We start from the raw sequence: 27,787 nt of genomic DNA on the forward strand, positions 1-27,787 counted from the left end.
GGCCGGCGGGGCTTTGCTTCCCTGGGGCTGGCCTTACCGCGGGTCCGCGGCAGGGCTGCGGGCCGTCTGTCTACCCTTACCCTAAAGAGGGGTCAGGGTGCCCGGACATCCCCTGGGGCAGGAGGGGGCAAAGTGGTCCAGGCTGCGAGTGGGATGCTCTGCTTGTGCCTCGTGCAGAGGCCTCCGGTGCAGTCTCTCGCTTAGCATGAAGGTACACGCTGCTGTGCAATGCAGACGGCTTTTATCTGTTTATGCTGCTGCTGCTAGATATCAGCCCAGGCAGTGTCAGCGTTGGTACCTGCTGTGTGCTCCTGACTGCTCCTGTGCATAGCTGAGGTCCTGCTTGCAGGGATTTCCTGGGGAGAGCAGCAGTTCTGAAGTGTCTTAGTGTTTTAAGGGTGTGTGGGAAGGGAGGGATCACTGCCATCATGGCTGTGAGGTTAATGTAAGCCTTAATATGGTGCTTAAACAACATATGCATGTGAGATTTGAGTGAAGGCCATGGTTGCAACTTCATCTTTGTGAATAGTATGGCTTTGTAACTTCTAAGTATGCTGGGAAGTGAAAGGTGATGCATAAGTTGGTTCAGTGGTGGAAACCAAGGATTTTTGCTATGCATCTGCCCAAGCTCTTGAACTTTAAGCTCTTCCTTCATGCTCATTCAGAAGTACCTATATGGCTGTGAATAGGTGTGCAGTCCTTTGACTTAGAGACAACCTGTCAACTTTGAATTTAGCCCTGCTTTGAGTAGGGGGTTGAACCTCCAGATATGTCTTTCAACCCAGACTGTTCTGTTTTTTTAATGACTGCTAACTGTAGGTGGTGTCTCCAGGGTATCAGGAGTTGGTGGTGCTGGTTTTGTGGGCTCATTCACATCATGAACCAGGTGGACTTCAGTGCGTGTGGGGGTCAAACCCTCCAGTTCTGACTAGCTTGCTTTATGATGTCTGTTCTCCCTAAGTATTTGGGGGCTAGGTTGCTTGTGTAGCTTTCCTGTGTAATCATTTGTCTGATGGGGGATGGAGGGAGTAGTTTTGGCAAGTGGCTTGACAAGTTTGTCAGTCCAATATAAATGTCTGTGGTATAAGCAGAGACATTTTGGAGTAGTAGCAATATAGCTAGTGCTTTTAGCAGTTCATGTTTGGAAAACAATTGTGCATCTTGATTGGGAATGTAATATGTGGGCAAGCCAGGTCATTAGTTTGACTGCTGGGGGGTTTCCCATTTGAATACAAAAGTATAGTGTCTAACTCTCCTGCTACGTAGGAAGCAAGTTACTACAGGATTTTAGCTAACTCCTGAGGAGAAATGTCATGTAACTGTACTTGTATGGTCAAGACTGAATGCAGTTTCAGATGGGCTGTCCATGTTTATGGCTGTAAGAGCTGAACTTTTTTCACCCCCATTTTGAAGAGGCTATCTCCAGTTAAATGTGGATTCCTGTGCATATACAGAAACCTTTGTCAACTTCGATTAGATCTGAAGTGATGTTCATTGGTCTGTGTGTTAGTCAACAACCAAGAATGGATTCTTTATGTAACATCAAGATGTAGACTGACTGAGGAGAGCTAAGGGCAATATAACCCTTTAAAGAGCACGGCTCTGTCCAACCCTGAAAATACAGTAATGAGACGCAATGTTTAATTGCCGAATAACAGGTCTGTGCTCCGAAGGACTTGAATGCTAAAGCTCATTTGGGGACAAACTGTATAGACAAGGCAGAACAAACTGTTCATATTGTAAGAAATCAAATTAGTGGTGACTTGCAGCTTTTTGCACTTATGAAATGACTCGGAGCATGCGCTACAATTGGTTTTTGAAGGAAGAGATGGAAGCTTGAACTTTCCTTTGGTAAAGTCTTATCCCCACACCAGCTGATGTGCAGTGTACAGAATAGTGAAGAGTAATTTGGGCGGAGTGTAAAAAAGGTACATAGGAGGCTGAGATTGAGGCAATATGTAGGCAAAAGCTGAGTTATGGAGAAGAGTCTTTGCCTTTGCTTCTATGTCAGTAATACCTAGAGAGTAATCTTATATTGATGGAAAAGACTTGAGTGGAATAAGATGTGGAAGGGATAGGCTGGGTGGGGAAACAGTTGTAGTGATCAAGTGTGAGTAACTGTAGAGATGGTTTTGAGTGTTTTTTCTCTTATAAAGCTGGAAGATGTCCTCCTTGTAGGAAGAGGATGCAAAGATGACTTCTGAAGCAATCAGCTGGGTAACAGAATGACAAACCAAAGATAATTGGAGGAAATGACTTCAAGTGTTTAGCTGAAAGCATCAAATAGGAAACACAGTTGGCAGAGCAGGAAACTGCTACTACTGTCATTGATAGCAGATATTCATGTTTAATTTGGCTGTTGGCACAGCTTCAGGCAGCATGGACATGACTTAGCAATGTCACTTTTAAGCTGGTGATGAGAAATCAGCTTCAGTTATTCATACCTAAAACTGTTTTACACACTGATTTTTCAGTATTTAGTTTGAATTGTGTTTTTGGTATGCATTCCTCATATTACTTCATCTGTCTCAGTCATGTAAGACTTAAACTGCTCATTTCTGTGTTTTTAATGCCAGGTCATGGTTTTAAAATCTAGCTAGTAAACATCTTGTTTCACTTCATTCATGCTGTTTTAGCATGAAAAGGTAAGCTGCAGTCTGTCGGACCCCTTATATATTGAGGCATAATGCATGCTTCCTTTGTAACAGTGCTATTGATATTGCAGTTAGCTAATGAGTTCATCTAATCTTCATGTTACCGTCCTATCAGAGGTCTTTGGTCCTGGACTAGAACCATACAGCAAATATGTCTCGTCAGGCAGACTTGTTTATCTTTTACTATATGAAAGCATCACATGGATATGATAGGGAGTGGAAGTGTCAGCAAGCAGGACCCTGTCCTGCTGTCTATCTTCAGTTTCACTGACTGGGAGGGGTAGATGTTGCACAGGGTTATTAGAAAAGGTCCCTATCTCTGTGGTGGCAAATGGCTTGTAGCACAGTGAGGTGAAATGATGCCATCTGTTCAGGTAGACTATTTCTATTGATGCCATAGTCACTTGCCTTGAACAGATAAGTGACCTACTCTGTGTGATCAGTTTTATCTTGCTGGTTGTCTTACCCACAAATTTTCTTTTTCCGGGATATCCCTAATTGTAGTTTGTCTAAATTCCTGTAATTCTCTGCATAACACTAACAGACGTCTATTATTCCTAGCCAACTACGATGACTTATACCAGTGGTCAGTGGAATCCTACTCAGACTTCTGGGCAGAATTCTGGAAGTACAGTAACATCATATATTCTCACCTGTATGATGAGGTAAGTCAGTATTTATCTTAAACAGTCAAGTGCAACACAAAGGGGAGATAAACCAGTCTTACAATCAATCTTTTGACCTGTTCCTGGGACCTTTGCAAGTGATACGGAGAATCTGTCAAGTGTATAGTGCTGAACTTCCTTGTCCACACTTTAGGACAGTGAAATCCTCAAGTTCTATTGTCCTAAACAGTTATGCTCTAGTGTCCTTGTGGTTATGTGCTGTCACATACCTTGGCAGTCCTGGCTGCTTGTGAAGAGTCTACCAATATACTGCCTTCTGCTTTAGGATTATGCTGGTAGAATATCATCTTGATTTTGTAAGTGCTGGCATGCAGTCAAGTTCATGTTTATGTTCCTGAGTCAGCTTACCTGATAAACACACCTGTTCCACTCCAGTTTTGTAGAACCGGTTATGGAAGTCTCTGCAATCAGGTGTAGGCTTGAAATATCTCTGAGGGAATGGTAGTGGTTGAATGCAGTCACAGGTGGAATACCAGACCATGCCACAGTGTTGCTTTGAGATAAAGGTGACTTCGAAGCTCTTGCAAATGGAGGGCAAAGCTGGAGGCCTTGTATGGTCCTGGTGTAGGATGTCAGCATCACCCTGTGGTTTTCCATCTGAGGAAGATGGACTAATTACTTCAAAAGCTTGATGCAGAGGAAGCTTCTGGGGACTTAGAGAGAACACGACACTTGTATCTTAATCTCTGGAGGCCATCTGTTCCAAGAACACTTGGAGTACTGGTAGTTCTGCAGAGGGAACTGGTAAGTTTCTTTTGCTTTTTCCTGTCTTACAAATTTCTGTATTGCATGGTATGATAGATCAAGTGGTTCTTCCTGCTATGAAACTGCATGCTCAGGTGTCTTAATGTGACCCACCCTTTAGAAGAGTGAATTCAGCAAGAATGCAAGAACTAGCCTGCTTTTCTGAAGTATGTAGTCTGAAGGCTGTAAACACTAATCTTTTATTTTTTTCTATAGAAGGTAGTTCAAAATCTGGCCAGGTTGTATTTGGATACTGTCTATTTTGTCTACATATTCTGTGCTGTTAGCAAGGCTATTTTTCTAAATTTCCACATGAATGCAAACTGTCCTGAGCAAGTAGTTCAGAGGAGCTATTTTGCACCCTTGTATCTGTACTGAACAAGCTGGACAGTAACACTTGTTCTCTTGCCTTACAGGACTGGCACTCCTGGAAGTCTGTCCCTCCAGACACCACCAATGGCTGGTGAACTGGAAGGGAGACTGAAGCAGGCAATGGTGGCCTAAAAATGGATGTTTCCTGAGGATGAGAAGCAAGAAGATAGGGATGTCTAGGAAGGCTTTAACTAGACTACTTGTGAGCTTCTAGGCTCCTGCATGCCTATTCTACAAGGGTCTTGCGCCCCCTTTTAAGATCTTGAGATCTTAAAACAGGAGAGGCAGAGTCAGCTGATAGACAAGTACTGCAGAAGATACTTGACTCACTCTTTATGGACCTTGGTGTTTGCCTCTAAATTTTCCCTCAGTGTCAGCTTCAAGGCTTGACTCCAGCTTTGTTGAGCCTTGAAGCTGACTTGCTGTTAGTCCTTACCATTGGTCCATTTCTGTTGCATGTCAGGAGGAAAGGCTGGTCACAGTACCTGAGCTGTTTGGTGGTAGCTAAGGAGCTGAAAAGTTTGAAGTGTCCTATAACTTGATCCCTGCTGCTTGTTGGAAGTAAGCGTTATTCTTGGAGGAAAAAAAAATTTTTCATGAACCAGAGTTGATTCCTTTGTTCCTAGCTGGTGAAACAGTTTCTACTTTCACAGGTCATTTGAAGAAAAACAATAAAACTTTGTGTATATGTAATACAGGCAGCCAGTGTTTTATTTAAACTTAGTAAAGGTTTTAAGTATTTGATGTAGACATGCTCATGTTGCTCTATAGCCATTGATATCCATGTCTCTTCTGAAGAGAACAAAGGTAGTTGCAGTGTACAGAGCTATCCTGGCATGGCAATGCTGGCATTGTTATGTCAAGTTACAAGTAGCTGTTGATTTTAAATGAGGAGTGTAGTCTAAACTTATTTCTCTTTTTGCTACAAGAAGCACCTGACAGCTGTTCCTGTGGAGGGGCTGCTTTGAGTGTTCTGATAGTGTCTGCTCTCTAGCTTTTCATGAGGCACCCTATTCTGCTCTTCAGGTCATACAGAACATCGCATGTATTACAGTAAGGCAAGGATTATCTGTCTTACGGTAATGGTGAGATTCATTCTCAAAGGTGTAGTCTCTGCTTAGGGTAAGCAGAATCTCTGGGGCATGATAATGCATGGTTATAGCACAACTAGCAAACCACTTCAAGGAGGGGAAATGCAGTAGAGATGTGGACAGAGGATACTGCTAATGTGATGCTTATTCGTAGCTGCTGAGGCTTGGGAAGTGGTCACTGATTAGCTGCTGTGAAGAGCAATTGTAGAGCAGGAGCTGGTGGCATGGGAGTACAGCTGATACTTGGCATGTTCACCTAACCACACAAACTTGCCTTGTATGCCTTAGTGCTGCTGTAAGTAGGAGCAAAGCCTTACTCATTTAATGAGGACTGCAGTCAGCAGTACTGTAGACTGCACTTCTTTCCCTTTCCTGTAGACTTGCTGAGCATTTGTTGGGACTGTATGAAGTGAAAGGCTTGTTGCAAAGCTCTGCATTTTTATAGACTTGCTAGAACTGGGATCTAGCTGGGATCTTTCACTAAATTAGCAGACCTTGAGTTTCTGTTGCTTGCTGAGAACTTTCCTCTAAGGGAGAGATCAGGTCGTACGTATAACGAAGTACCTCTACCAAAGAGATTTGGCTTAACTAGGAGTCTACTCAGACGTTATCTGAGTAGAAAATAATGGAGCATCAAGTATGTGAGTCCAGCACCTTGGAGCACCAGCACCACCTGGAGCTCTTTGAAGGGGTGTTCCACTTCAGGAAAAAATAGGATTATATTAGATCTTGTCCTGGAAAATGCTGAAAATATTCTGCTCGCTTTTCTTCAAGCTAAGGAATTCAGTAATGAGTCAGTTTTAAGAGTGGCTTCTAATTACTGCAGTAATATATGTTGGTATAAAAACATATTAATGCAGCCTGAGTTGATAAATTGTAAATGCTATAACCCAGTTCCAGCTAACTGTTACAAGCAAAGAAGTCTTGAGTGTTCCCATTTTTAGAAAATTCATTTGAAATAAAGTGATAGAGTAGAGCATTTCCACATGAGCTTAACTTCTCTTTATAAAAATTAATTTTAGGATTGCCTCCAGTAATACATATACTGTGCATCTCAAAGCACAAAAATATTGGGTTTTCTGGAATGGCAGGTATTTTGAGTTCTCTCTGGCTTTCGGAAGAGCATTTTACTTGGTCTGAAAGAATGCTGTCTCTGTAATGCATGTGCAGTCCATGAGAGAACCTGAGGGTACAGGCTGAAGCTTTCAAAAAACAACTATGAAGTTTCAATTGAAAGATTACAAAATACTTGTGCTGCTGGGCAGTTGAATCTCTAAACAGTGGGGCATTTCAGAAGGAATTTACAGACCTTTGTGGCTAATGCTAAGGGGTTCTTTACCTATCACTATTATTAAAGGTATAGTCTTAGCTTTTCATTGCATTTTTCAATTCTTTGCATGTCTGTCCTAAATGGTGAATTACTTATGGGCTTATTAGGTTTTTGGACCCTCTTTTTTATTTTTTAGAAAACAGCAAATCACGTATGGTAGAAATATGCACTCTGACAGTTTGTAATACAATATTTGTTAGTTGTAGAGGTTAGTAGTGGTATTTCTGCACTCCGGATGAAGCTGTGGAGTACTTAAATGTTTGCTGCAATTCTTTACTTCATTCTTAAAATGGAGAATTAACTAAAAAGTTGAAGCTTTTTATTCCATGTTTGACTGTGCAGGTCACTTATTTAGCCTGGGGTTAATTTGAATCACCATTGTCTTAAGTTCCTGATGTTGGTCTCCGTACCTTGTGACTCATGCTGGGGGAGACTGGGTACTCGCACCTTCCTGTGCTTTGATTTTTGTAAGAGGGAGGCTGAAGCGTATGGCCTGGTAGAGAGCTACAGTATGCTGTAGCTCAGTCCCTGTTCGGGATGTTCCCAGAGGCAAAAACCCAGCGTGCACTGTGGTTTGCGTGTGTCTTGTGGTCTGGATGTAGCCATAGTGGTTTGCTTCACTGGTGTATTTAAGGCTGGTTCGAAGGCAGAACTGTCAGCAAGGAACTCTTTCTAGTTTTGTTGTAATGATGTCTTTGCTTGTGACAGTTAACAAATCATTAATCTTTCCAGGCCTATAATTATAGGATCTAGTGCCTGTTTGCCATCTGTAAGCTGGGAGAAGTGATTCTTGCCTAATAGTGTATAAAGAGCTTGGAATTAATTAGCTGATTTCTGTACAATGCTCTAAAAAAGAAATTATATTACAGTTTTCCATAAATGTATTATCTTTTTTTCAGGTGATTGATACATCCAAAAGTATTGCGGATGTCCCGGAATGGTTTAAAGGTAGCCGTCTGAACTATGCAGAAAATCTTCTGAAGCACAAGGACAATGACAAGATTGCACTGTATGCAGCAAGTAAGGAAGAATTAATGGCTTGTATTTATTTATAGTTCACAAGACTAGGCCTTATAAAACAGCTCTGCTTTTTATGAAACCTTGAAATAAACTGGCTTGGGTGAGGAGAAAAGAGGAAAATAAAGTCAGTAACTCTGCAGAATCTATGGTACAGCTCTGCAAAAAACAGCACAATATGCTCTGGGAATATAGATAGTTCTGAAAAGTCCTTGGCAAACTAAATGAAGTCTTAGAATGTGCTTAACTACATTAAGGTAGTGGAGATCATGCTGTGTTTAGCATCACTCAATATTTGAGCTATTACTTCACACTTGTCATAAACACTTGCCTAATGTTTGCCTTCGGGAAGTATTTTGGCACTGTTGCTTGGTATTGTCCTTCCCACGCTCTTCCTATGCCTTTTATCTTAGGAATACTAAGGAATACATGGGGCGTAGGTATGAATTAACTCTGCTTTTGACAATACAGAAAGGAAGGAAAGTTATATGCGTGGAAGACTTGGAATTTCACTTTTCTGGAACACTAAAGCTCAGTCTTAATTTTTTGTTATACTGGAGAAGATATTAAAGTGTAGTAAAATCCGGGTATGTCATAATGAGGATGGTCATATTAAGACAATAAAGTCCCTTCCCTGTATCTGCTGACTTTGGTAACTTTAAAAAAATTATTCTCATCTCTGTTAGATGGGATTAGCTTCTGTGCAGGTGTGTGAGTGCTTCCTTAGGGAGTTGTATTCTGAGCTTCCCTTTTGCAGGACCTAATCCTTATCTTATGACTGACCAAGCGGTGATGCTTCTTAATAGCTTAACAATAAACAATGTAGTCTTACAGCTCACTAGCAGAGAAAATTATGCAGAAGTATGGATTGATTGTGTAGGTGTTAAAAGTCTTAGTTTCTGATTCCTGATGCATGGAGATCAGTTTTTGAATTACATATGTATTACTGTTGTTCTGTTGTCTCACATTGTTTTTAAATGGCTAAGAGAATCGTCTTCTGTAAGCTTACTTCTGAAGAAGAAATACTTAGCAGATGCATTTTACTGCTTAGAGGTATTGAAAGAAACTCTGATCATATTCATACACACACATATATTTTATATATATATAAAATCAACTGCCAGTTCAGAGAGAATGGGAAAAATCTGTGACCCGGTTTTGGTGTAATAAGAATTGATCTGGTGAAGTCTGATAGAAATGAGGCTTGTAACAGCTGGCTTCAAACTGATGAACTCATCACTTTCAGATTCTGAGATCATTAGGAAAGCTTCTTATGTATTATTTAATGGGGGGGGGAATCAATGTACTTATTAAGTACATCTTGTGCAACACCTGAAAGCCAAACACTGATTAGTAAGTCAGCTCTAAATGTATGTAGAATTGATGTGATTGATTTGTTAATGCTAAAAGCTAAACATGCAACTTGAGGAAAAAGTGGAGTTTAATACTTTCAGTTCAAATTATTGAAGGAATTATTATCAACTTAGTAAATTATTTGGTTTGGTATGTGATTACACTGTCCCTGTAGATCTTGTTTCTTGTTAGGAAGTCATGGGGTGTACTGGAGACTCACTGCTTTGTGTCACATAATCACAGGTGGTGATACCAACAGGAGCAAAATTTTTTTCCAGTTGAATACTGTATCAGTCCCGGAGTGAACACATTTACTTCTCTGTGGTGAACAGACTTCCACCTGCATCTCTTTTCATGACCTTCTGCTGTATTTAATCTTCTTAAGATCTCTTAAGTCAGAGTATTTTTTGTTAACCCCTCACTGCTAGGTCAGAGTGGTGTTTAGGGAACCTGTCAGATTCGTGTGTTCGCTAGGGATGATTCTGTGGGAGCAATGTGGGTGTAATAGAGCACAGGAATGTAGATGTAACTTTCCTAAACAATTTCATGTGGCTCCCACTGTGAATCTCTTATTTGTGACTCCCTTCTCCTGGGGGCTTTAATCATGGAGTAAGATCAGAGTCCCGTTTTCTGTTGTTCTATGGGAACACAGTACCTGTCAGCAGTCCCTGCTCAGCTTATGAACTACATGTTACATTGACTGCTGTGTTGTTTCCCATCACAACCTGCTCTCTTGCTCCATGTAGGTCTAAATTTACTGGGATGGAAGTCTAAGAAGGCAAAACGGTAAAAATACTGTTCCCTGCTTAAGGAAATCAGAGCGATGGTAGCTGTTCTGCAAGGACCTGCTGTACCAGGGCATGCAGTACACTTTTGTGACATCCTTGGCATATGTGTTTTCATAAGAAGTGCTGGATACTGGAAACAGGACAGGCCAAATGGTTTGCAGGAGTCACACTGAGGAAGTACAGGAAGGGACCTTTAAGATGACAAACTTTGTCTTTCATAACACTTAGATTTGTTCATTTTGTTTCATGAGTGATTTATTAACAGCTTATGTAACATCTGACATTCAGTATGAAAATGAAAACACCCTGCAGATCTTTTCACAGATGAATGGAATCCGGTTTAGTTTACTTGCTTTGTGGTATGTTGGCAAACACAGATGTTTAAAAAGCATATTGAAAGTCAGACCTTAGTAACTATATGTGCATGATTTTCTAGTCAACGGTGACTTGCTGTAATAAAACCTAAAGTTGGCACCTTGCTGCTGCTTCCTAGCCCTAATGAGAAAACTGAGCAAAAAGGGAAAATGAGGTTGTTACTGCCATGTTAGAAAGTAGCCTTGGTGAGTGCAATCTATTTATCATGAATGCTCTTTGAGAACACACCTTCCTCCAGTGAATAGTTTGCATTTTTGCAGATACATGTTTCTATCTTTAAAACTGTCCTGGTGCCTGCTGAATGAATACTACTGATTAATACTTGATTTCCATTAAAAATAAAAGCTTGGTACAGCATAAGAGGAACTTGAAAAGCAAAAAGTATAATTATTAGTGGGAACTGTTTTCCTAAAATTCCTCCATATTCTTTCTTCCACAATTAGTTGTTTGTACTGGACTCTACTTATGTCGTAATGCATAATTTTTGACTGGTTGTTTTGATCTTCTTTCCTCAGAGGAAGGCAAAGAAGAAATCTTGAAAGTTACTTTTGAAGAACTGAGACAAGCTGTAGCTTTGTATGCTGCAGCCATGAGGAAGATGGGAGTAAAAGTAGGAGACAGAGTTGTGGGTGAGTAATTTTTTTTAAAGGACGAGAGATGAAATTTTCTTGAATATGCAAATGAGTAGTCAAGGTTATAGAAACATGAATATGAAGTACTATTTCACAGAAACATTCTAAAGAAAAGGCTCTTATGCTGCTATGTTTACATTTGCATGAAATACGCTTCTAGAGGGAAGGAACCTGGATTAGCCTGCAAGTTCTCTAGCACTGGAAGGGGAAGGAAAATACCTCATTCATAGCTTCACTAAGGTCTGCTTCATAAGCACTCCGTGGAAGCGGAAGTGATGGAGACTTTGCATCTAGCTGAGCGTTGACTCACAAGGTCTGGCAGATTCACACGGGGGCAGCCTTTGAAATTATGGTCCCAGGTTGGTGGTTCTGGTGCCAGCTGGCAATTACTGACCCTACGGCCCCAGGTAATATGGTGCAGTGAATTGCAGTTCTTGAAGAATGGACTTGAACTACCTTCTGCCACCAGTGCTTTCTGGAGTACTGACTTCCAGAATGGTGGTAGTGAACAGCTGGTGAGCAGTAACTTTTCAAGTCATAACCACGCAGAGCTTAGTAGTTACAACCCTGTGATCCTTTCAGTAACTCACAAAAATTTCTAGAGTAATATTTCCTGTCATAAGACTGTCATGTGGATTTTTCTATATAAACAGTTTTGTCTTGTGAACAGCTTGTTCAGTATACAGTCCAGGCATAGAAAGGAGTTGCTGGCCTCAGTCCATTTATTTCTAAATTGCTTGTTTTGATCTTCCAGCTGAGCTGCTTTGTCTCTACTTCATGTGCTCTGTAACATATGCTCTTTAGTTTTGCCAATGTGGTACAAGTCAAAACTGTAATATCCTTGAAGCTCCTTCACTCCTACCTGGTAGTTCTGCTGATGTGCATGTCCATCGTACTACTGGAATCACATGTTCTTTGAGCAATACTTGGCCATTATCCTAAGTATGTGTAAAGTCTTATATGATGCAAACCCAAAGTGATGAAATTATTTGGTTTGTTTTCTGCATGTCACAAACCAGAACTTGAACCCATGTCTTCAAAAACAGAAGGGTATGCATTATTATTTTTATTAAACCCACAAATATGACCTGCAAATATAAAATATACTCAAGAGAGCTCATGCTTCATGCATATGGTGTGAGTATTCTACAGAACTAGTAACTGAACATTTAATTGTCACAGCTGGTGGCTTGTTTTTTTACATAGAATTAGAGCTAAATCCTTAATTGGGTGTGAACCATCCAGTGAAGTCAGGAAGGTTTGTTTGAATGAAGACTTAAGTTAAGATGCTCTAATTTTGTCTCCATTTTCAATCTTAACACTGTCACGTTCATATCTGACAACTCGTTGAGGAGCAACAGCTTCTGTCTGAAACAAAACTAACGAATAGGAAAACTTACACTCTACAAAGTTTGAGTATTTAGAACTCAAGTGTAGTGTTTCTTACTACCTGTCCTCCAATGTGTACATCAAATGGTGAAAGTGGGTTGTGTGTATTTTAAAAACTTGCCCCAAAGACATTGGCAAAACAATACATAATTATGCATCTAACTGGAAACTTGGACATCATGAAACCAATCGAAGTCCTAGTCAGGTTTTTGTTGACCCCTTTTAATGCTTTCTGTAAATGTTGTTTGTCATCGTGAAGCACACAGAATGCACTCTTTTTGACTTTTGTAATGAAATTTCTCCTAATGTGTACAAAACAAATTCAAATGCTCTGTTTTGTAGACTGCTTGTGGGGATTTAATATGCTATTCCTTATTGTTTTAGAAGTAAAAAAAGTCATAACAGGGCTCAAAACGGTTCTTCCATATGTATTGCTGATTATGCTAAACTGAAGGATTAAATTTCATGCATAAGTGGCAAAAAGGGTGCTCTGTACCAGTTTCAGATCCCATAATATGAAATGTGTTGTGGGAAAGTGATGGACAATGCAGAAGAGTAATTACTGGATATGTTTTCATATTTTGTGTGAATGGAAACCGTGTGTGAACACGCTACGATGGGGGAGGACAGTAGCTGTAAACTTGTGAGTAGCAACAGCTGTAGCTTTGGTGTGTTCCTGTGAGTAGAAACCTGCTGTTCTTTGCCGCTGTCCTAATTCTCGGGTTCAAGTCCATTTCTTAGACTTTATATATTGATGTCTGATGCTAAATGAGAGGTTTTTAATCTCTGGGAAGAAAATACTGCTCACTAGGGTAACAGATGTAATACTGATGTTTAAGTATGACCAGGTGCAGTCACATTTAATGGGAACATTCATTCTGAATTAAGATTAAAGAATTTTATCTACATGAGATTGTGTTGTGTTCTAAGGTGCGAATTAAAGTCCTGTTTGCAACCTTGTTATCACTGCTAGAACTCTTCTAATCAAAACCACTTAGAAATACTATGTTTGGGAAAAGAAGACAACATATGATGCTGTTGTTTTGTGTTCATCTTGTGAGCAGTTCTTAGTAAGGTATACTATGCAGGGGAAATGTGCTCTGTAGCTGGAGAAAATGTGCTATTGAAATATAGCTGTAATCAGTGGTGCTAGTAATTAAGCTAATAATGCTATTATAATGATAATTTTAATAACAGTTCCTTTTAGTTAATGACTGTATCTTGCTTAGCACAACTGGACGCTGGCTGGCTCTTGAATCTTGTTTGTTTTGGCAGCTGGCTCACCTCTTACTTAAATTAAAAAGCATAGTTGATACTTTAAAAAAAGATTGTATGAATAAAAGAGTATGCTTTAGATACTGCTTATTTTTATTTATACAGTTTTCTACATGCTTGCAGAAGGTAGCAATTCCAAGTTTCTGTTGAAAATTCATCCTTAATGTCAGGGCTTCCTTCCACAGCAAGGGTAGGATTTTAACTGTGCACTTTGTCCTGTTCTTGGGGGAGAAAACGTGTGCGTTGACTCCAATGGGAAGTGTGGAAGGATTTTTAGTGATTTCAAGAGGAGGCACAAATTGCAGTCTCTGGGTATCTGGTGGTGTTACTGTTATTCAAAAAACAAAAACCCCAAACAAATGAGAAAGGAAACAAATATGTTGAAAATACAATGAAAAACAGTATTTGGATCCCAGCTCCATAAATCTCTGGAGTTAAGCGCCCATCATTTGAGTAAGCTGCAGCTCTGTTTTTATCCTTGGCCTTTTTGTGCGTTTCCTGAGCAAAAGTTTCCTGTCCGGCACTTCCACAGCAGAGACCTTTCTGCCCAGCTGCTGTGGGTACCAAGTATCTGTGCTGGGCCCCTTGAGCGTTTCAATAGCTTAAGCACATCTTTACGAGCAGTTATAGCTTATTTGTGGAAGCAGGCTTGCATTGTGCTTGGAGTCCTTACAAAGCTCTTTACTTTTGATAACAGGAAAGATTAATGAATCTAGGCAACCTCTCTGCTTCCTTAAAATCACGGCACATTTTTGGGCTCAGGTAAAGCTTTTTAAATTATCCAGAGTCTTCACGCGCTTTTTTCTTCTGGGCAATTTCTCACATTCTACTTTTTCCCACTCTGCCCTCTTACCCTGGCTGGTGAGAGACTTTTCCTTGTAATCTTCAGTCAGATGAACCCATATCAGCTCCTATCAGTTGAGCTGTTGTGCAGTTCCCTTTCCTTCCCTTCCCCTGGTGCCCCCAGTCCTAGTCTCCTGACTCTGACAGATTGCTTTGCCTTGGGCAGCAGCCCATATCTAGGGAGAGCTTCCCTGTGAAAGAAATCCGATGGGATTTTTAACAGCAATCTGGCTATTTAGAGATGTATATATACTTATTTTAAATCTGGTCTCAACTTATTTCATATGTTTCTCTCCTATGCCAGAGGATATTGGCAGTCCTTGGAAGAGCTAAACCGTAACATCACAGTCAGAGGTTGAGGCTGCGGGCTTTTCTCCAAATCTCAAATTGAAATGGAGGAGAGATGTTAAGTGTTGGGTGGGAAAGTTTGAGTCATACACCCACTTGTGGTATCAAAGATCAGGCTCTCCAAAGCTTGCCAAAATCTACTGGGACCTAATTTGTTCTAAAATTTATAGCAGATGGCAGAAGAAAGGGTGATTCTTCATGTGGTTTATAGCAGTAATACAGGGCATGCTTTTACTGCTTCTGAAAAATCAGCTTTTAAATAGAAGGGAGATACTAATTTTTATTATAGTTGCCTAACACCTAGTCAGCCTGCCAGGTTCTGATGCCCTTTGTTGCCACTTCCTCTTAAAATCACTTAAAATCTTGAGCTGTTAGAATTATACGCAAGACCATAACATTGTTTTCCTCTTGTGAATTTCATCTCCATGCTTTACTGCCTCTAAGACCAGACTACTTAACTATTCATTATACTTAACATATCCCCTAGTTTGTTCAATACAATTTATGGTTGCATCATGACAGTCATAGTATGTTAAAGTTGGAGGTGGGTGAATGTGGGCAGACAAGCAGTGATGTCAGCACTTTTTCAGCTTGACTTCATCCTAGTCTTCCCTTTCCATTACTAAGGACATAGCACTTAATAGTAAACATAATTGAAGCAGATGTGTGGTGAAACATATCTCCTCTTCTAAAGATATCTTGCAATACTGTCAACGATGTTTGAACAGTTGGAAGAAACAGGTACAATACCTAATGCAAGCTGCACAAATGCACATGTGAAGTACTCCTGGTCTCCCACTGGCCATCTGTTTGGCAAATAACAATGACTGCAGCAGGAATAAAATAAAACAGGGAGTATCTGTGTTTTTCATCTCTGGATAGGTTGCTTCTATTGTATCCCTGTAGCCAGCATTGTTCTATTACAAGTCAGCAGTTAAAAACAAACTAATCTTCCCCATGTGTTCACACAAAAAATCCTCAACAAAACATCAATGAATTACATTGTTTAAAGCTGGTATTTTATCTATAGTAACTGTATTAGCCCTAGTTGCTTACGTGGGTTTTAAAGCTAGCTTTGTAAGAAGATTAGCATGTTACTAATAGTCTCAGGCTACAGTAATGTTAGGTAGGATGACCACTTTAAAGTCTTACAGGAGTATGAAATGCTCTATTAACATCAAAAAGAGAAACTGGAAGTCTGGTCTTTGAATTGACTCTTCTGTTTGAGAGCTGGTGTAGTTCAATGGCATAAGCCATTGAGAGGATATTCCAGTTGTAGCTCCCTGCTTTCCTTTCTCCTGATGCATTCTTTCAAGGCTCAAACTAAATCTTTGATGCAGGGTACAGGTTTGGTTTTTTTTCATTCAGATGACTATGAATGTTTGGATGCCTCTGTTTCTGAGTACACATTTATTCTACTTCATGAAGGCATGAGATGCTTGCAGGGAATGTGTTCTCAGTGCTCTGAGAAATGACACCTTTGACATAGTTTCCGGCATGATTATACCGGAAATTTTGGACGACAGTTTTCACCTATTCTGTTGGTAAAGTACTGTAGTGTAAATGAACAAATCTAAATTTAATCTCGGCATATACTAGATTAAGTAAATAACAGCTGGCAGAAAATGCAGTCTTGAGCAGCTCAGGCTGTAAGTGCCTCTTAAAAAAATCCATACAGTGTTTTTAAGATATCACTTGTCCTGCTTAGAGATTTGTCACAGGTTTTATGTCAAAGTAAAGCTTTTATTTCTTTGTCCTTATGGGGATTTTATACATACTTATGAGTCAGGAGGAGTGCTGCTAGGACCCCTGGTACGACATACTCTGGATTCCTAGTTGCTGGGTTCCCATCTCCTGTGTTTTGAGCCCTCTATTCAATTGCTTTCTAGTTCACCCAAAGAGGGTATGAAGATCCTCCTTTTTCTAGTAACAGAAGGTAGTTTCCACCTTTCTTACCAGCTTCAAGAAAGGGGTAAGTTAAGACACAGAGTTAGAGAAGTACCTTCTTGTTGTGGTTTAACCCCAGTCTACCCCACGGGTACACTTTACCCGTGTTGACAAATGCTAGTTTTGATCCTTAGCTGAAATACTGTATCAAGGAGCATGGAGGCTCTAGCTAAATATATGAACAAACATATGATGAATATTTAAATTAGCTGTACCATTATTCTTCTGTAGTGCAGAACTTCTGTACACAGGTCACTGTTCTGTGACCCCTGATGTGAATCCAACTAAAAAAGTTGGATTTTTCATCCTCTTTGTCAGCAACATTCCTGTTTACCAAGTTTTAGACACTTACAACCTTTGTCAGCCCACTGAATGCTTTGAAGAGTCAGTTTGATATCTCAAGGGGCACGGACAAATGCAGGGAGTTTTACATATGTGACAGTTGCTGTAATTGGTTTGCAGAATCTCTGATGTGAGAAAGGGAGAAATCATTTTTATTTCTGAGAATCCAGTTTTAATCTGAAAGACTGACAGGAGAAGTAGTTTGTGTCACTTAGAGTTGGGAGCTGTTGAGAGAAAAATAACATGAGTTCTTACATTGCTATGTTTGGAGGATCTCTTTCTAGAATAGAACCACATTTGTATTCGTAATACCTGGTGTTGGGGATTAGGACAAATACGTGAAAACCCAGTGAGCGAGCAGGCTGGCTGCCTGCAATGATCGGGTAAAGATACGGAAATGCAGAGTAAGTTGCCTTGCATGTTTCATACCTTTTGGCAGTTTTGGCTGATATCCTCTAAAACTCAAACACCACCTCAAAGCCACCTGACAAATGAAAGTAATGACTTAATTGTCTGGCTCGCAATAACAAGCAGACACTTGTGTTCTTGCCTTGAGGGCTTTTGTAGAAGTGGTGAAAAAAACTTGCTTATAATAGAACTGATGCTTGTAAGCTATGGCAAGGTAATAACTGCTCCAAAGGACGAAGAGACATCTTTTAGTTTTCATCGCCCTCTGGCCCCCTGATAGTCCCATCCAAGAAATGCTCAGTGGAAATATTTGGCATCAATTAAAAAAGAACTGCTTCCATCACACAAAATGACATTTTAGTCTCTTCTGGTTCATATATTTCAAATTATTGTTCAGGGAGGAAGAATTTTTTAAAAGAGAAATCACTAAAATTTTGGGATATTGTACCTTGTATCATAAACCTTGACCCTAAGGGAAAAATAGCAAAATAGCAAAAAAGCCCTTTATGGGCTTGAGGTTTTGCTGTGCTTCATGTACTTAAGAACTTCAGTGAACAAAACACCACAAACTGTAGGCAGTTCTAGGAATTAATTTATATCTTAACATGGTATGAGGTTTTTATTCACAGTTGTGTGTTTTTCCAGAAATTACTGGGCTTAAGTCATAATGCTGTTTTCAAAGTTGCTACTCCCAAAAGCACAGCAACTTACAGATTAACTGAAGTGGTCAAGCTGGCTTAAGAAACTGATTTCACTGATTTTTGAATTGTGAAGAAAAATCTCAGTTTAAATTAAGACTTACTTTTAAAGTCTACATTTTATAAAGTTGCAAAAGGATAGATTTTTTCAAGCTGTGTAGACAAACTGGTAAAAATCAAGCTCAGTACCCTCCTACTTGGTAAAGTTAATGTAACAGAAATTGCTAGTAAGATCTGTGATCTCAGTTGCTGTCCTGAAAAGTACATCCATAAATATCTTTGAAAAGTGCCTAGCACTAGTGAGTTTTTGCTGTCTGGTAGATACTTGTGGAGCACCTGCAACTTGCACTGCAGTCCAAGATCTGTCAGTGCTCACCACTTTTGTTAAACAGGTTGGAAAGCGTTTTTACTGCCATTTAAGTTTGCTTTCAAACACTGAATTCTAATCAGATGTCCAAGTACTGCAATTAGGCTTGTCGTGCCTTTTTTTAAGTACTTGGACATCTTTTTGTTTGCTTAAGAAGGATGATCTGAAACTCCAGATGTTTGATCTACTTTAGTGTAGTTTGTGAATTTCAGTTGCATGTTTTCATTTGTGGGTTGGATTCTGATGAGTTGAGAGTCAATCTCAGCCACCCAGCACTTTCTGGAGAGTTGCTGAAATTAAGCCCACTGAAAATCTAACTTTCTTGACGTTAATTTCTTCTGTATGCCTTGGTAAATCAAACTTAAATCTTAAAATCTTGCTGCAAGCTAATAAGATAAACCTGAAAAGCTACATTTGTGTGGGAATGTTCCAGGGCTTGTCCCACTGTATTATTCCCTTACTAGCTGAGACACTGGTTTTGCTTGTTTGTGTTTAAGATTCTGGCAGTGTCTACCAGACAATGTTTAGCTTTGTAAAGCTGAATCTCTGCTTTTGAACTGAGTACTTACAATCTTTCCTTCCAGATACTGGTTCCTTCTCTAATGGCTGTTTCTACAGACCTGTTCTATTCCCCTGCATGGTGCTGTATTCTTAGTGCCTATGTACCCTATTAGGTCCACAAACTTACTCTCTCTCCCGGTTCTTTTCAGCGTGCTGCCCTCTTATCCTGAAAGTCTCATTAGTTAAGCAGAAACATTTGTAAATTGGGAGTAACCTTGTAGATATAAAAACTGATACAACTATTTTTATAAATGGAATTATTTCTAATTCCTTGTGTAACTGATTTGACTTTAGAGGAGGACATTATGATTGCGTGGAAAACTTTAAAGGATGCTTCAGTCAAGGATTTTTCATTTTTTTAATCTGTTTTAAACTGGTTATTGTATACATTATATTTACTGTAAGAGTTGATTATTTTTTTAGTTTTCTTCCATCTCTAACCATTCAAATTCTGCTATAGGTTACTTACCAAACAGCATTCATGCAGTGGAAGCAATGCTGGCTGCTGCAAGTATTGGTGCTATCTGGAGTTCAACATCACCAGACTTTGGCATTAACGTGAGTAGCCTTATTATTGCCTGTTGCAGAAAAGCTGTCACTGTTTCAGGCAAATGTGAAGGTGATAAATCAAACTGGCAGATAGATTCTGTTCACTTTAGTCTTACTGCCTCCTCCTGGCACAGACAAGTACACCAGATTTTTTTCTAGCTACCACAAACTGAAAATCCATGCTTTCAGTTGTCAATAATGACTTTCGGCATAGTAATTGAGTTACTACTTGAGTTTAGCTAACTCACTGTTGGGATATTTTCAGACAGAATCCATAGTCTTGGTGAGCTTTTATTACATTAAATGTGCAAATGAGCAGCAATGCAACAGAGTTGTCTGGGGCTTGCCCCTTCCTTCCCAAATCTTTCCCCAGGCTGCTTAGCTACTCTCCAGTTTCTTTGCCTAAGTAGTCCCTTCCTCTGCCTTCTATGTGGGTAGACTGAGCAACGCCCCATTTGGTCTTTTCCAGAAGGCTTTGTTTGCCAACAAGGTGAGGAATTTCAGGCTAGTATCACTAACCTGTTTAACTCTTTTTAGTGTAGGAATAAATGCTGTGTGTAAAATATAGTAAAAATTATCATGATACCCAGATGTTACGGTGTGCTCTGGAAGCTGCAGGAATATATCCTGCTTTCTTTGGGAAGTCTTCAGCATACATCATAAGCAGCAACAGATACAAATCACTTCTAAAATGGAGTGTTGAACCCTTCTTCTATCTAAAAGTTTGCATGAAAGCATTTGGAGAAATGTACCGTTTGTGCATTGCAGAACACAGAAAATACCAAAGTGTTTACGTAATATATATCCTCAATTCAGTGTTTAAATCCAGTAGCTGGTTATATGTATGGCACTGTCATCTCTGGACTAGCGCTAGAGGGCAGCAGCATTCCACTTTATTACACTGGAGGTTGTATCATTGGGGGGAAAAATGATTAAAAAATCACTACATGCTGTAATGATCAATCTGTTCTACAAATATTTTCTGCTTTCTGAGAAAATGACAGTATGGAGTATTTTCTTTGCAATGTGATTTGATCTTTCATCTGGGGGAAGATTGTTCATTTTGCTTGCATTACAGAGTACTGGTATGTTTTCTGTCCATGTTGATGTGCTGTTATTTTCAGTGCCCAGCTTTATTTAGTTTTTGTGATAGTTTTTTTAATGAAACTTAGCCTTGGAGCAGCAGTGCCATCAATATCATTTATTCTCCTTTGGCTTGGCAGCATACGTTGGCATGAATTCAAACCCTAAAATGTTGAGGGAGATCAGCAGAGGTCCTCAGGGATATTGGCTTCCGCCCTAAGGAAAAGATATTCCTCCTTCTGTGCAGTTGCATTAGTCCTGTTAACATAAATGAAGATTTTATTTTGTGTTTTGGGAAATAGTGTAGGGTTTTCAGCATTTCAAATCCAATTGTGTATATGTGTCTTGTGAAGCTTGGAAATGTCACTTTTCAGAACTGCCTACACACTGCAGGCTCTGAATGCCATACATGCAAAGACTTTGCAAGCGTTCAGGAAGTCTGCTGTCAGAGAACCAGTGAGCTCCCTCCCACACAGAATGCCACTCTTGGCAGCTTTTGCTTCATTTCTCTAGTCCCTGTTATCCATTTATGTATATTAATAGGAAAGTGGTTCTTTGCGGCCTGTGCATAACAAATCGTTGGATATGTAAGTTTAAAAAGAGGCTCTGCTCTTAGAACTATGAGAAACCTCTGGTGAGCCCTAGCAAAGTCAGTGCAGCTCCATTCACGGGGCCCTGCACAGTTTTTAGTACTGGATTTGAGGCTCATAGAATAGAATGAGCCATATCTGGTATACCTGAGCTTCTCATGAAAGCAATTCCTTGCTGAGCCATCTGGTTGGATTAAAGTTCCAGTGTAGCAATTACACATTCCATCTGTTTGTATTGCCTTTGTATCATACCAGGCTGCCCTGTGGGATTTGATCCTGCCAGTGCTAATGAATCCAACTGGGTGTGTTAGCAGGATTAGCAAGACCCTGAGAATTGTAGTCATCTCTGTTTCTGATTCACGCTTCTCTTCAGATTTGATTCTTCTGTTAGAGTACCCTTAGTCCTCTCATTGGTCTTCACTTTTAAACTTCAGGCAGCGTGGATATAGGGTATGTATGCTCTCTGCTCAGCATGGATGTGTATATGAATGCACGCATACACACAGTGTGTATGTGCATATATATGTGTGTGTAACTTGGCTGCTTGGTCTGTTCTTTGAAAATGGTACAAAGTAGGTACGATAACATACCTAAGAAAGCAGGAAATTTGATTTCATGCTCCCTTAGAGCATAACTTTAATTAAATCTACATTTCTGAGTTTGTTAGCTAATGCATTAGGGGCTTCTTGAAAACCTCTTCTGCCACCAAAACAGATTCTGCTGATCTTTTTGTTTTAAAGTAATTGATAAAGTTAGGTGTCAATGCATTGTCACTGTATTTTCTTTTGATGTGAACAAGGAAAAGGAAATGCATCTTCAGGTGGTAGGAGAGAAAGCTGTTAAGTGACATATTCAGGAAAGGCAGTTGCATATTTATATTTAGTCATATCCCTGTACCTTACCTGGGGTGTTCAGTGAGCTTTCCTAAAAAGACAACATGGAGAAGCTGTCGGGACAGGACCTCTGTACTTCTGCAGCAGGCTTTCTTGCAACCCTGACCCAGCCCAGCTTGGAAAGGAGGAGTTTAATAGAGATTAGTTGTGATGTTTTTGCGTTAGTCTTTTGATTTGGTAATAATTTGTGTCTCATTTTGGCTGCAAAGTAGAGGACAAAGCAGGAGACAGAGAAGAATAAAGAATGCTGGGAAGAATAAGCACACGGCTGAAGTGTGATTTTTGCAACATGATTTAGGAGATTGTTCTTGAACAGTTAGCTGACAATTTTACAGTATTGAGTAATCTTGTAGTTCTTAATATTTCAAGTAATGTAGCTAGAGAAGGATGAACATTACTGTATGCTGAGAGCTTTTACTAAAAGGATTTGCTTCATGCTGTTGAATACAAAAAGATCCATTTCTGGTACGCTGCTTCATGCAGTGTACCTGAAAAAAAATAATTGCCAGAAAGGTTTTTCCTCTCAAATGTGATAATATCTATGGTAAATTCCTGAAAACAGTGTAAGCTGGAAGAGACACCTGAAAATTTAGCATTTGAATGTGTCCTGCTCCAAAGGTTCTAAAGGCGCTGTGGTAGTTTTTTGTTGGTAGTATGTATGTGTGTTTTCAATATCCAGTTGTTCTGGTAAAAATCAGTGGTACAATTTCCTTTGTTAATCGTAGCAGAACAAAGCTGCCAGTTCACGTGAAGTGCTACCTTGCCATAAGATAAATGCATCTTCCAGAAGACTGGTGTTTTCCAGTTGTCCTCCCCTTGCAGACTACCAAACTACTGGTACATTGTCAAAGCAGCGTTGGGGGCAGTTTACAAGGGCATATAGAGCACCTGCCTGCAGATGCAGACAGGAGTCTTGTGGGCTTTCAAGTAAATTAAGTGCCTAACTCCTGCTCACGTCAGTTAGGTGCTTATCCTCTTTAGATGAGTTTGTAAGTTTGATTCTCAAGGTGAATTTAACTGCTTAGATAGCTTTGTGAACTTGATCCTTCAGTGAACGATGTTCTGTGATCTGTGGTGATTTTATCTTTGTTATTGGTTGTTATTTGGGGGTCATGACATAGATTGTTACAAACCTGTTGTACTTTGAAGATCTTGAGTGAGTGAAAGACAAGCAGGCAGTCTTTTAACAACTCTACTGCTAATTCCTGTCCTTATTCCTTGCTTGAATTGAGATTTGCGTTTAGCATCCGGTGGGTTTTCCTACTGTCGCAATTAATTTCATATTTTTAACTGTTTTTTTCTCTTTGCCCCTAGGGTGTACTGGACAGATTTTCCCAAATTCAGCCTAAGCTAATCTTCTCTGTTGAAGCTGTTATATACAATGGCAAAGAACACAACCACTTGGAAAAGCTGCTTAGTGTGGTAAAAGGTATTTCACTGCATACCGTCTAGTCTTAGTTATGCTTAGTGAGCACTCAAAGCCTGCACTGCCACTAGAAGTGACACTTTTGGCTGCTTGTTGCTGTCCTTCCTCCTTTACAGTATCTCCGTGGCCACTTAAAATTTCAGAACTGATTTGAGAAAAAACTAACCAGTCTCTTGTGTAATTCTAACAGTCTTTTGCTAGCTTAGCTTAAATATATCATCATAAATTAGTCAGCAGTATCAGCGGGGGAACAGGGACTGATGATACTGGTTCTTTTTAAGCCCAAGTGAAGTGCTGCTGAAGACAAATGAAGAGGTATTACAGCACTAAAGCTTGCAGATTTACACGTGTATTTTTAAAAGGCTGGCAATATTGAGGAAATTGTATCTTAGGTAACAATTTAGTCTTTTGGGATTTCTTAACATCTAAAACTATATCCAATGCTCGGTGCATCAGAATTATTTCTGTTACTTAATGCATTACGCTTTACGATCCAATCAGACAGAAGAGACCTTTGGTTTATGTAACTGAATGTAGGAAATAATTATTTTTCTTCTTTCTTCCAGGGCTTCCAGATATAAAAAAAGTTGTGGTGATTCCATATGTCTCCTCAAGAGAAACCATAGATATTTCTAAGATTCCAAACAGGTAATGGGAGCTTTTGAGCTGTGACTGTCCTAACTAGGGATGAGATGCATTCTGATAGCTGTTCAAACTGCCTGACCTCTTGAACTTGCAAAAGCTAGGATTTAGCCAGATTTCTTAAGTGGGTCCAGCTTTGTGCTGAAAACAAAGTAGCATGTTGTTGCAGATGTCTTGCTTCTACAAAACCACTGTTGGTATTAATGGTTCTCAAATGAAGGCAAAATTCAATAGCGTATAGCAGGGGGAAGGTGGCTTCCAGAAACAATTAATAATTTAAGTGACATTTTTAGAGATAATTTGTTTTGTTCATATACTGGTCTGGATTACATATGTTAGGTACCTTTTGGAAATGGCTGAGTTCCAGACTTTGTGTTGAGGGTCAGATTGTTCCAGTCTGCTTCGAGCTGTTAAGGCTGGCAGCTGATCATAGGTGCAGATTTATTGACTTGATTTTGTTGTGTTACATCCCAATATTATGCAAATGTTTTATTTTAAAACAGAAAAAGGAAACAAAACAATTAGCAATTCAAACAGAGTAGAAAGACTAGGAATAAAAATAATATATATAGTTTGAGTATACAGCTTATTGTAAAAGAACTATTAGATACAGAGGTAATCTTATATATGGGCTGGGGTAATGCTTTCAAAAAAAACTTGGAATGTTTCTTTATTCTCCTCTTACGCAGTGTTTTTTTAGAAGACTTCCTTGCTACTGGGAAAGGAGACCAGGCCCCCCAGCTGGAGTTTGAACAGCTGCCTTTCAGTCATCCTCTCTTTATCATGTACTCATCAGGCACAACAGGGGCACCAAAATGCATGGTTCATTCAGCAGGGGTATGTCTTCCCTCCTGGAGCTGCACTATCTATATTTAACTACCTGGGTTATATTTTTCCTTTAACAGTACCGTATCATAATGTACTTTAAGGAAGAATTGATTGCTGACAGTTCTTCAGTAACTTGCAATGAAACTTTCTATTTGTACGCGACTGTTTGAAAGCAAACATGGATTAATAAGGATATAAAATAATTTGTTTTAGAGATTGGTGTGGAGACCTTTCAGAGACTTCAGCTATTTCCTGGGAGCAAGCGTCCGTCACAAAAGTACTGGTAGAACTGGCCCAACTGATACTTGTAGAAAAAAGGCCAAAGAACTTGAATTGGGTGCTTGGAACTGACTTTTGGACACTGTCAAGCTGAGGCTTGTGGGTTTTATCTAGATTTTTTTACCTTAAACTTTACTCCCTACGTTTATCAGTTCAGAGCATGTCATCCTCATCAATCTTACTTTAAGGAAGTAAGCCAGAAGGTGAGCGTCTCTTTGGGTGTAGGTTTTGCTTTGTATGGAAGCTTTGCTTTAGGCAGTGTCTTGTTATGACTAAAGGTATATACGACGTTACTGCCAAAATCACCGGTGCTCACATGCTTTCCATTTACTATTCATGTTCTAAAAGTTGTTCTGGGAACTTAATAATGTTCAGGAAGTGACTCCAGCAGTCAGGCATAGTGTTGAAACTTTAACTCTGCCATTAGTATAGTCCTTAATAAAAGGCAGGGCTTTTGCCCTTAAGGCAGGCAGAATGTGTTGTCTAGCACATTTGTACTAACTTGTGTGAATTAAACTGCACAACTATTTGCCAGTGTCCATTGTTTCTGCTGTTTGCTCTGAAAGTCAGGATGAGCATCTTGGGAGACTGGCTATAGAATTGTCTAGGTAGCCTGAGGGTAGGATCGCTTTGTTACGCCCATAGTGTGTGCATTCTTGCCTCTCCTTGATGGCAAGGACTGGAGGATTTGCCCACAGACAAATCCCATGCTGCCTGTAAATGCTCTGCTTTATATATTATCAGTAGGAGATCATACCAGGCAGCATGGTCATACCAGACGTATAAAATGGTCCCTTTGGGATGCAAATCCTGTGTTTGTGAAAAAGAAAAAAGGAGGTATATTGTGAAGTTTAACAGCTGTTTTGAAGCTGTGCTGGCTTTAGACTGGTTAAGTACCTGCAAAGATGGATTAGCAAAAACAGGACAGGTGTTTTGTTCAGCTATGCATGATAAACAGTAGGGAGATGAAAAACACAGATGTAGATCAGACAACAGGACTTTACTCTGTTGCAAAGTTTGTTCTTTTCCCATGTTATCTGTATGGCTGCTTAGCTTGCCCTTAATCATGCCTCTGCTCTCCATCTGAATCATCTTTTCAGTTGATACAGAGCTGCCTTAGAGTTTAGGTACAGACTACTCATCCTTGCTGGGCAGGAGAGAATGTGATGGCTTGTTGAATGGGATATGTTATGAGGACTCTGTGTTCCTGCTGAACAGCTCTGTAGTTCCTGTATTGCAGGGTGATCTCTTTTTTTTTTTTTTCTTAAGTTCTGGTGCTACCACCTCTGGCCTAAAAGCAAATTGCTGCATCAGAGGCTTCCTTGGTTTGCATGCTTTGTATGTGTCAGTTTGAATAGGGCCTACAATAAAATCCATGCAAAGAAATTCTTAGATGTCTTCTGCACACTTGATTGGGTTCCTCTGTTCTTGGCTTAATCTTGTTTCCACTGTAATTAATAGGAGGATTCTCATTGATTTCAACAAAAGCAGAATTAGCCCACAGTCTTTGTCTCATTTTCCAGCCTCAGATTAACCAAAGTTTGGTTTTGATAGTTAAAAACGCAAGAAGAGATGACATTTTAGTAAAGACGTTTTGCTTACTGCTTATTTGCAGTGTGCTTCAATGCTGTTTTGTTACTGTACTGATCTTATAGATGCTAATAGGCAGCTTATTTCAAATTCGTAACTCAGTTTATCTAATTCTGCAGTATGTTTCTGGTCTGTTTTCTTTGCACATATTCTGTTTTCTTGACACACAGTGAAATAGCATATGTAAATAATGAAAGTGAAGCCCAGGTCATTGGAGATGATTTAAAATGTAGTGCCTCAGAGGGAGTGAGACTTTTCTGGTCTTGCAAGCAAAGCTGTATCGTATTGAACAATTGGGTGTGCTACAGAAAGACATTTGGAGGGTTGTTGAAAAACACTAGTGAGTAATTGTTATTCTGAAGTCCTAAAAATGTTGAGTCTGCTTCTTACCCCATTCATACAGGCCCCTTTTCAGTTATTCCATATTCCCAGCTATCTAAGGAGAGAATTTTTTTGGTAAAATCTTAATCAGTTCATTTCTATCCATCGTAAGGACTCACAAGACCTGGGCTTAAATAGCTGCGCTGCTGTGGACTTGTGTTAACTGTAGGCAAATCGCTCTGAGGATTTTTCATCTTAGACTCTTTCTGAACGCTGTGTAGAAAACACTGCTGGTTTGAGACCAGGACCAGCAGCCATGAGTAGCGGCTCTCTCAGCTATGTAACCGCTTAGCACTGGTCCCTTAT

General features: G+C 39.7%; 1 protein-coding gene across 1 annotated transcript in view; it reads left to right on the forward strand.

The window, feature by feature from the left end:
• Positions 1 to 27,787, forward strand: part of AACS (acetoacetyl-CoA synthetase) — a 50,896-nt gene that overhangs the window by 6,535 nt on the left and 16,574 nt on the right. The window contains exons 2-8 of the mRNA XM_009274366.2: positions 3,199 to 3,319; positions 7,777 to 7,897; positions 10,926 to 11,039; positions 19,681 to 19,778; positions 23,650 to 23,764; positions 24,328 to 24,409; positions 25,093 to 25,240. Of these exons, the coding sequence (XP_009272641.1) occupies positions 3,199 to 3,319; positions 7,777 to 7,897; positions 10,926 to 11,039; positions 19,681 to 19,778; positions 23,650 to 23,764; positions 24,328 to 24,409; positions 25,093 to 25,240 (799 nt within the window). The remainder of the gene's footprint in view (positions 1 to 3,198; positions 3,320 to 7,776; positions 7,898 to 10,925; positions 11,040 to 19,680; positions 19,779 to 23,649; positions 23,765 to 24,327; positions 24,410 to 25,092; positions 25,241 to 27,787) is intronic.

This window comes from Aptenodytes forsteri, unplaced genomic scaffold, assembly GCF_000699145.1.
Source record: "Aptenodytes forsteri isolate BGI_AS27 unplaced genomic scaffold, ASM69914v1 Scaffold79, whole genome shotgun sequence".
Lineage (NCBI taxonomy): Eukaryota > Metazoa > Chordata > Aves > Sphenisciformes > Spheniscidae > Aptenodytes > Aptenodytes forsteri.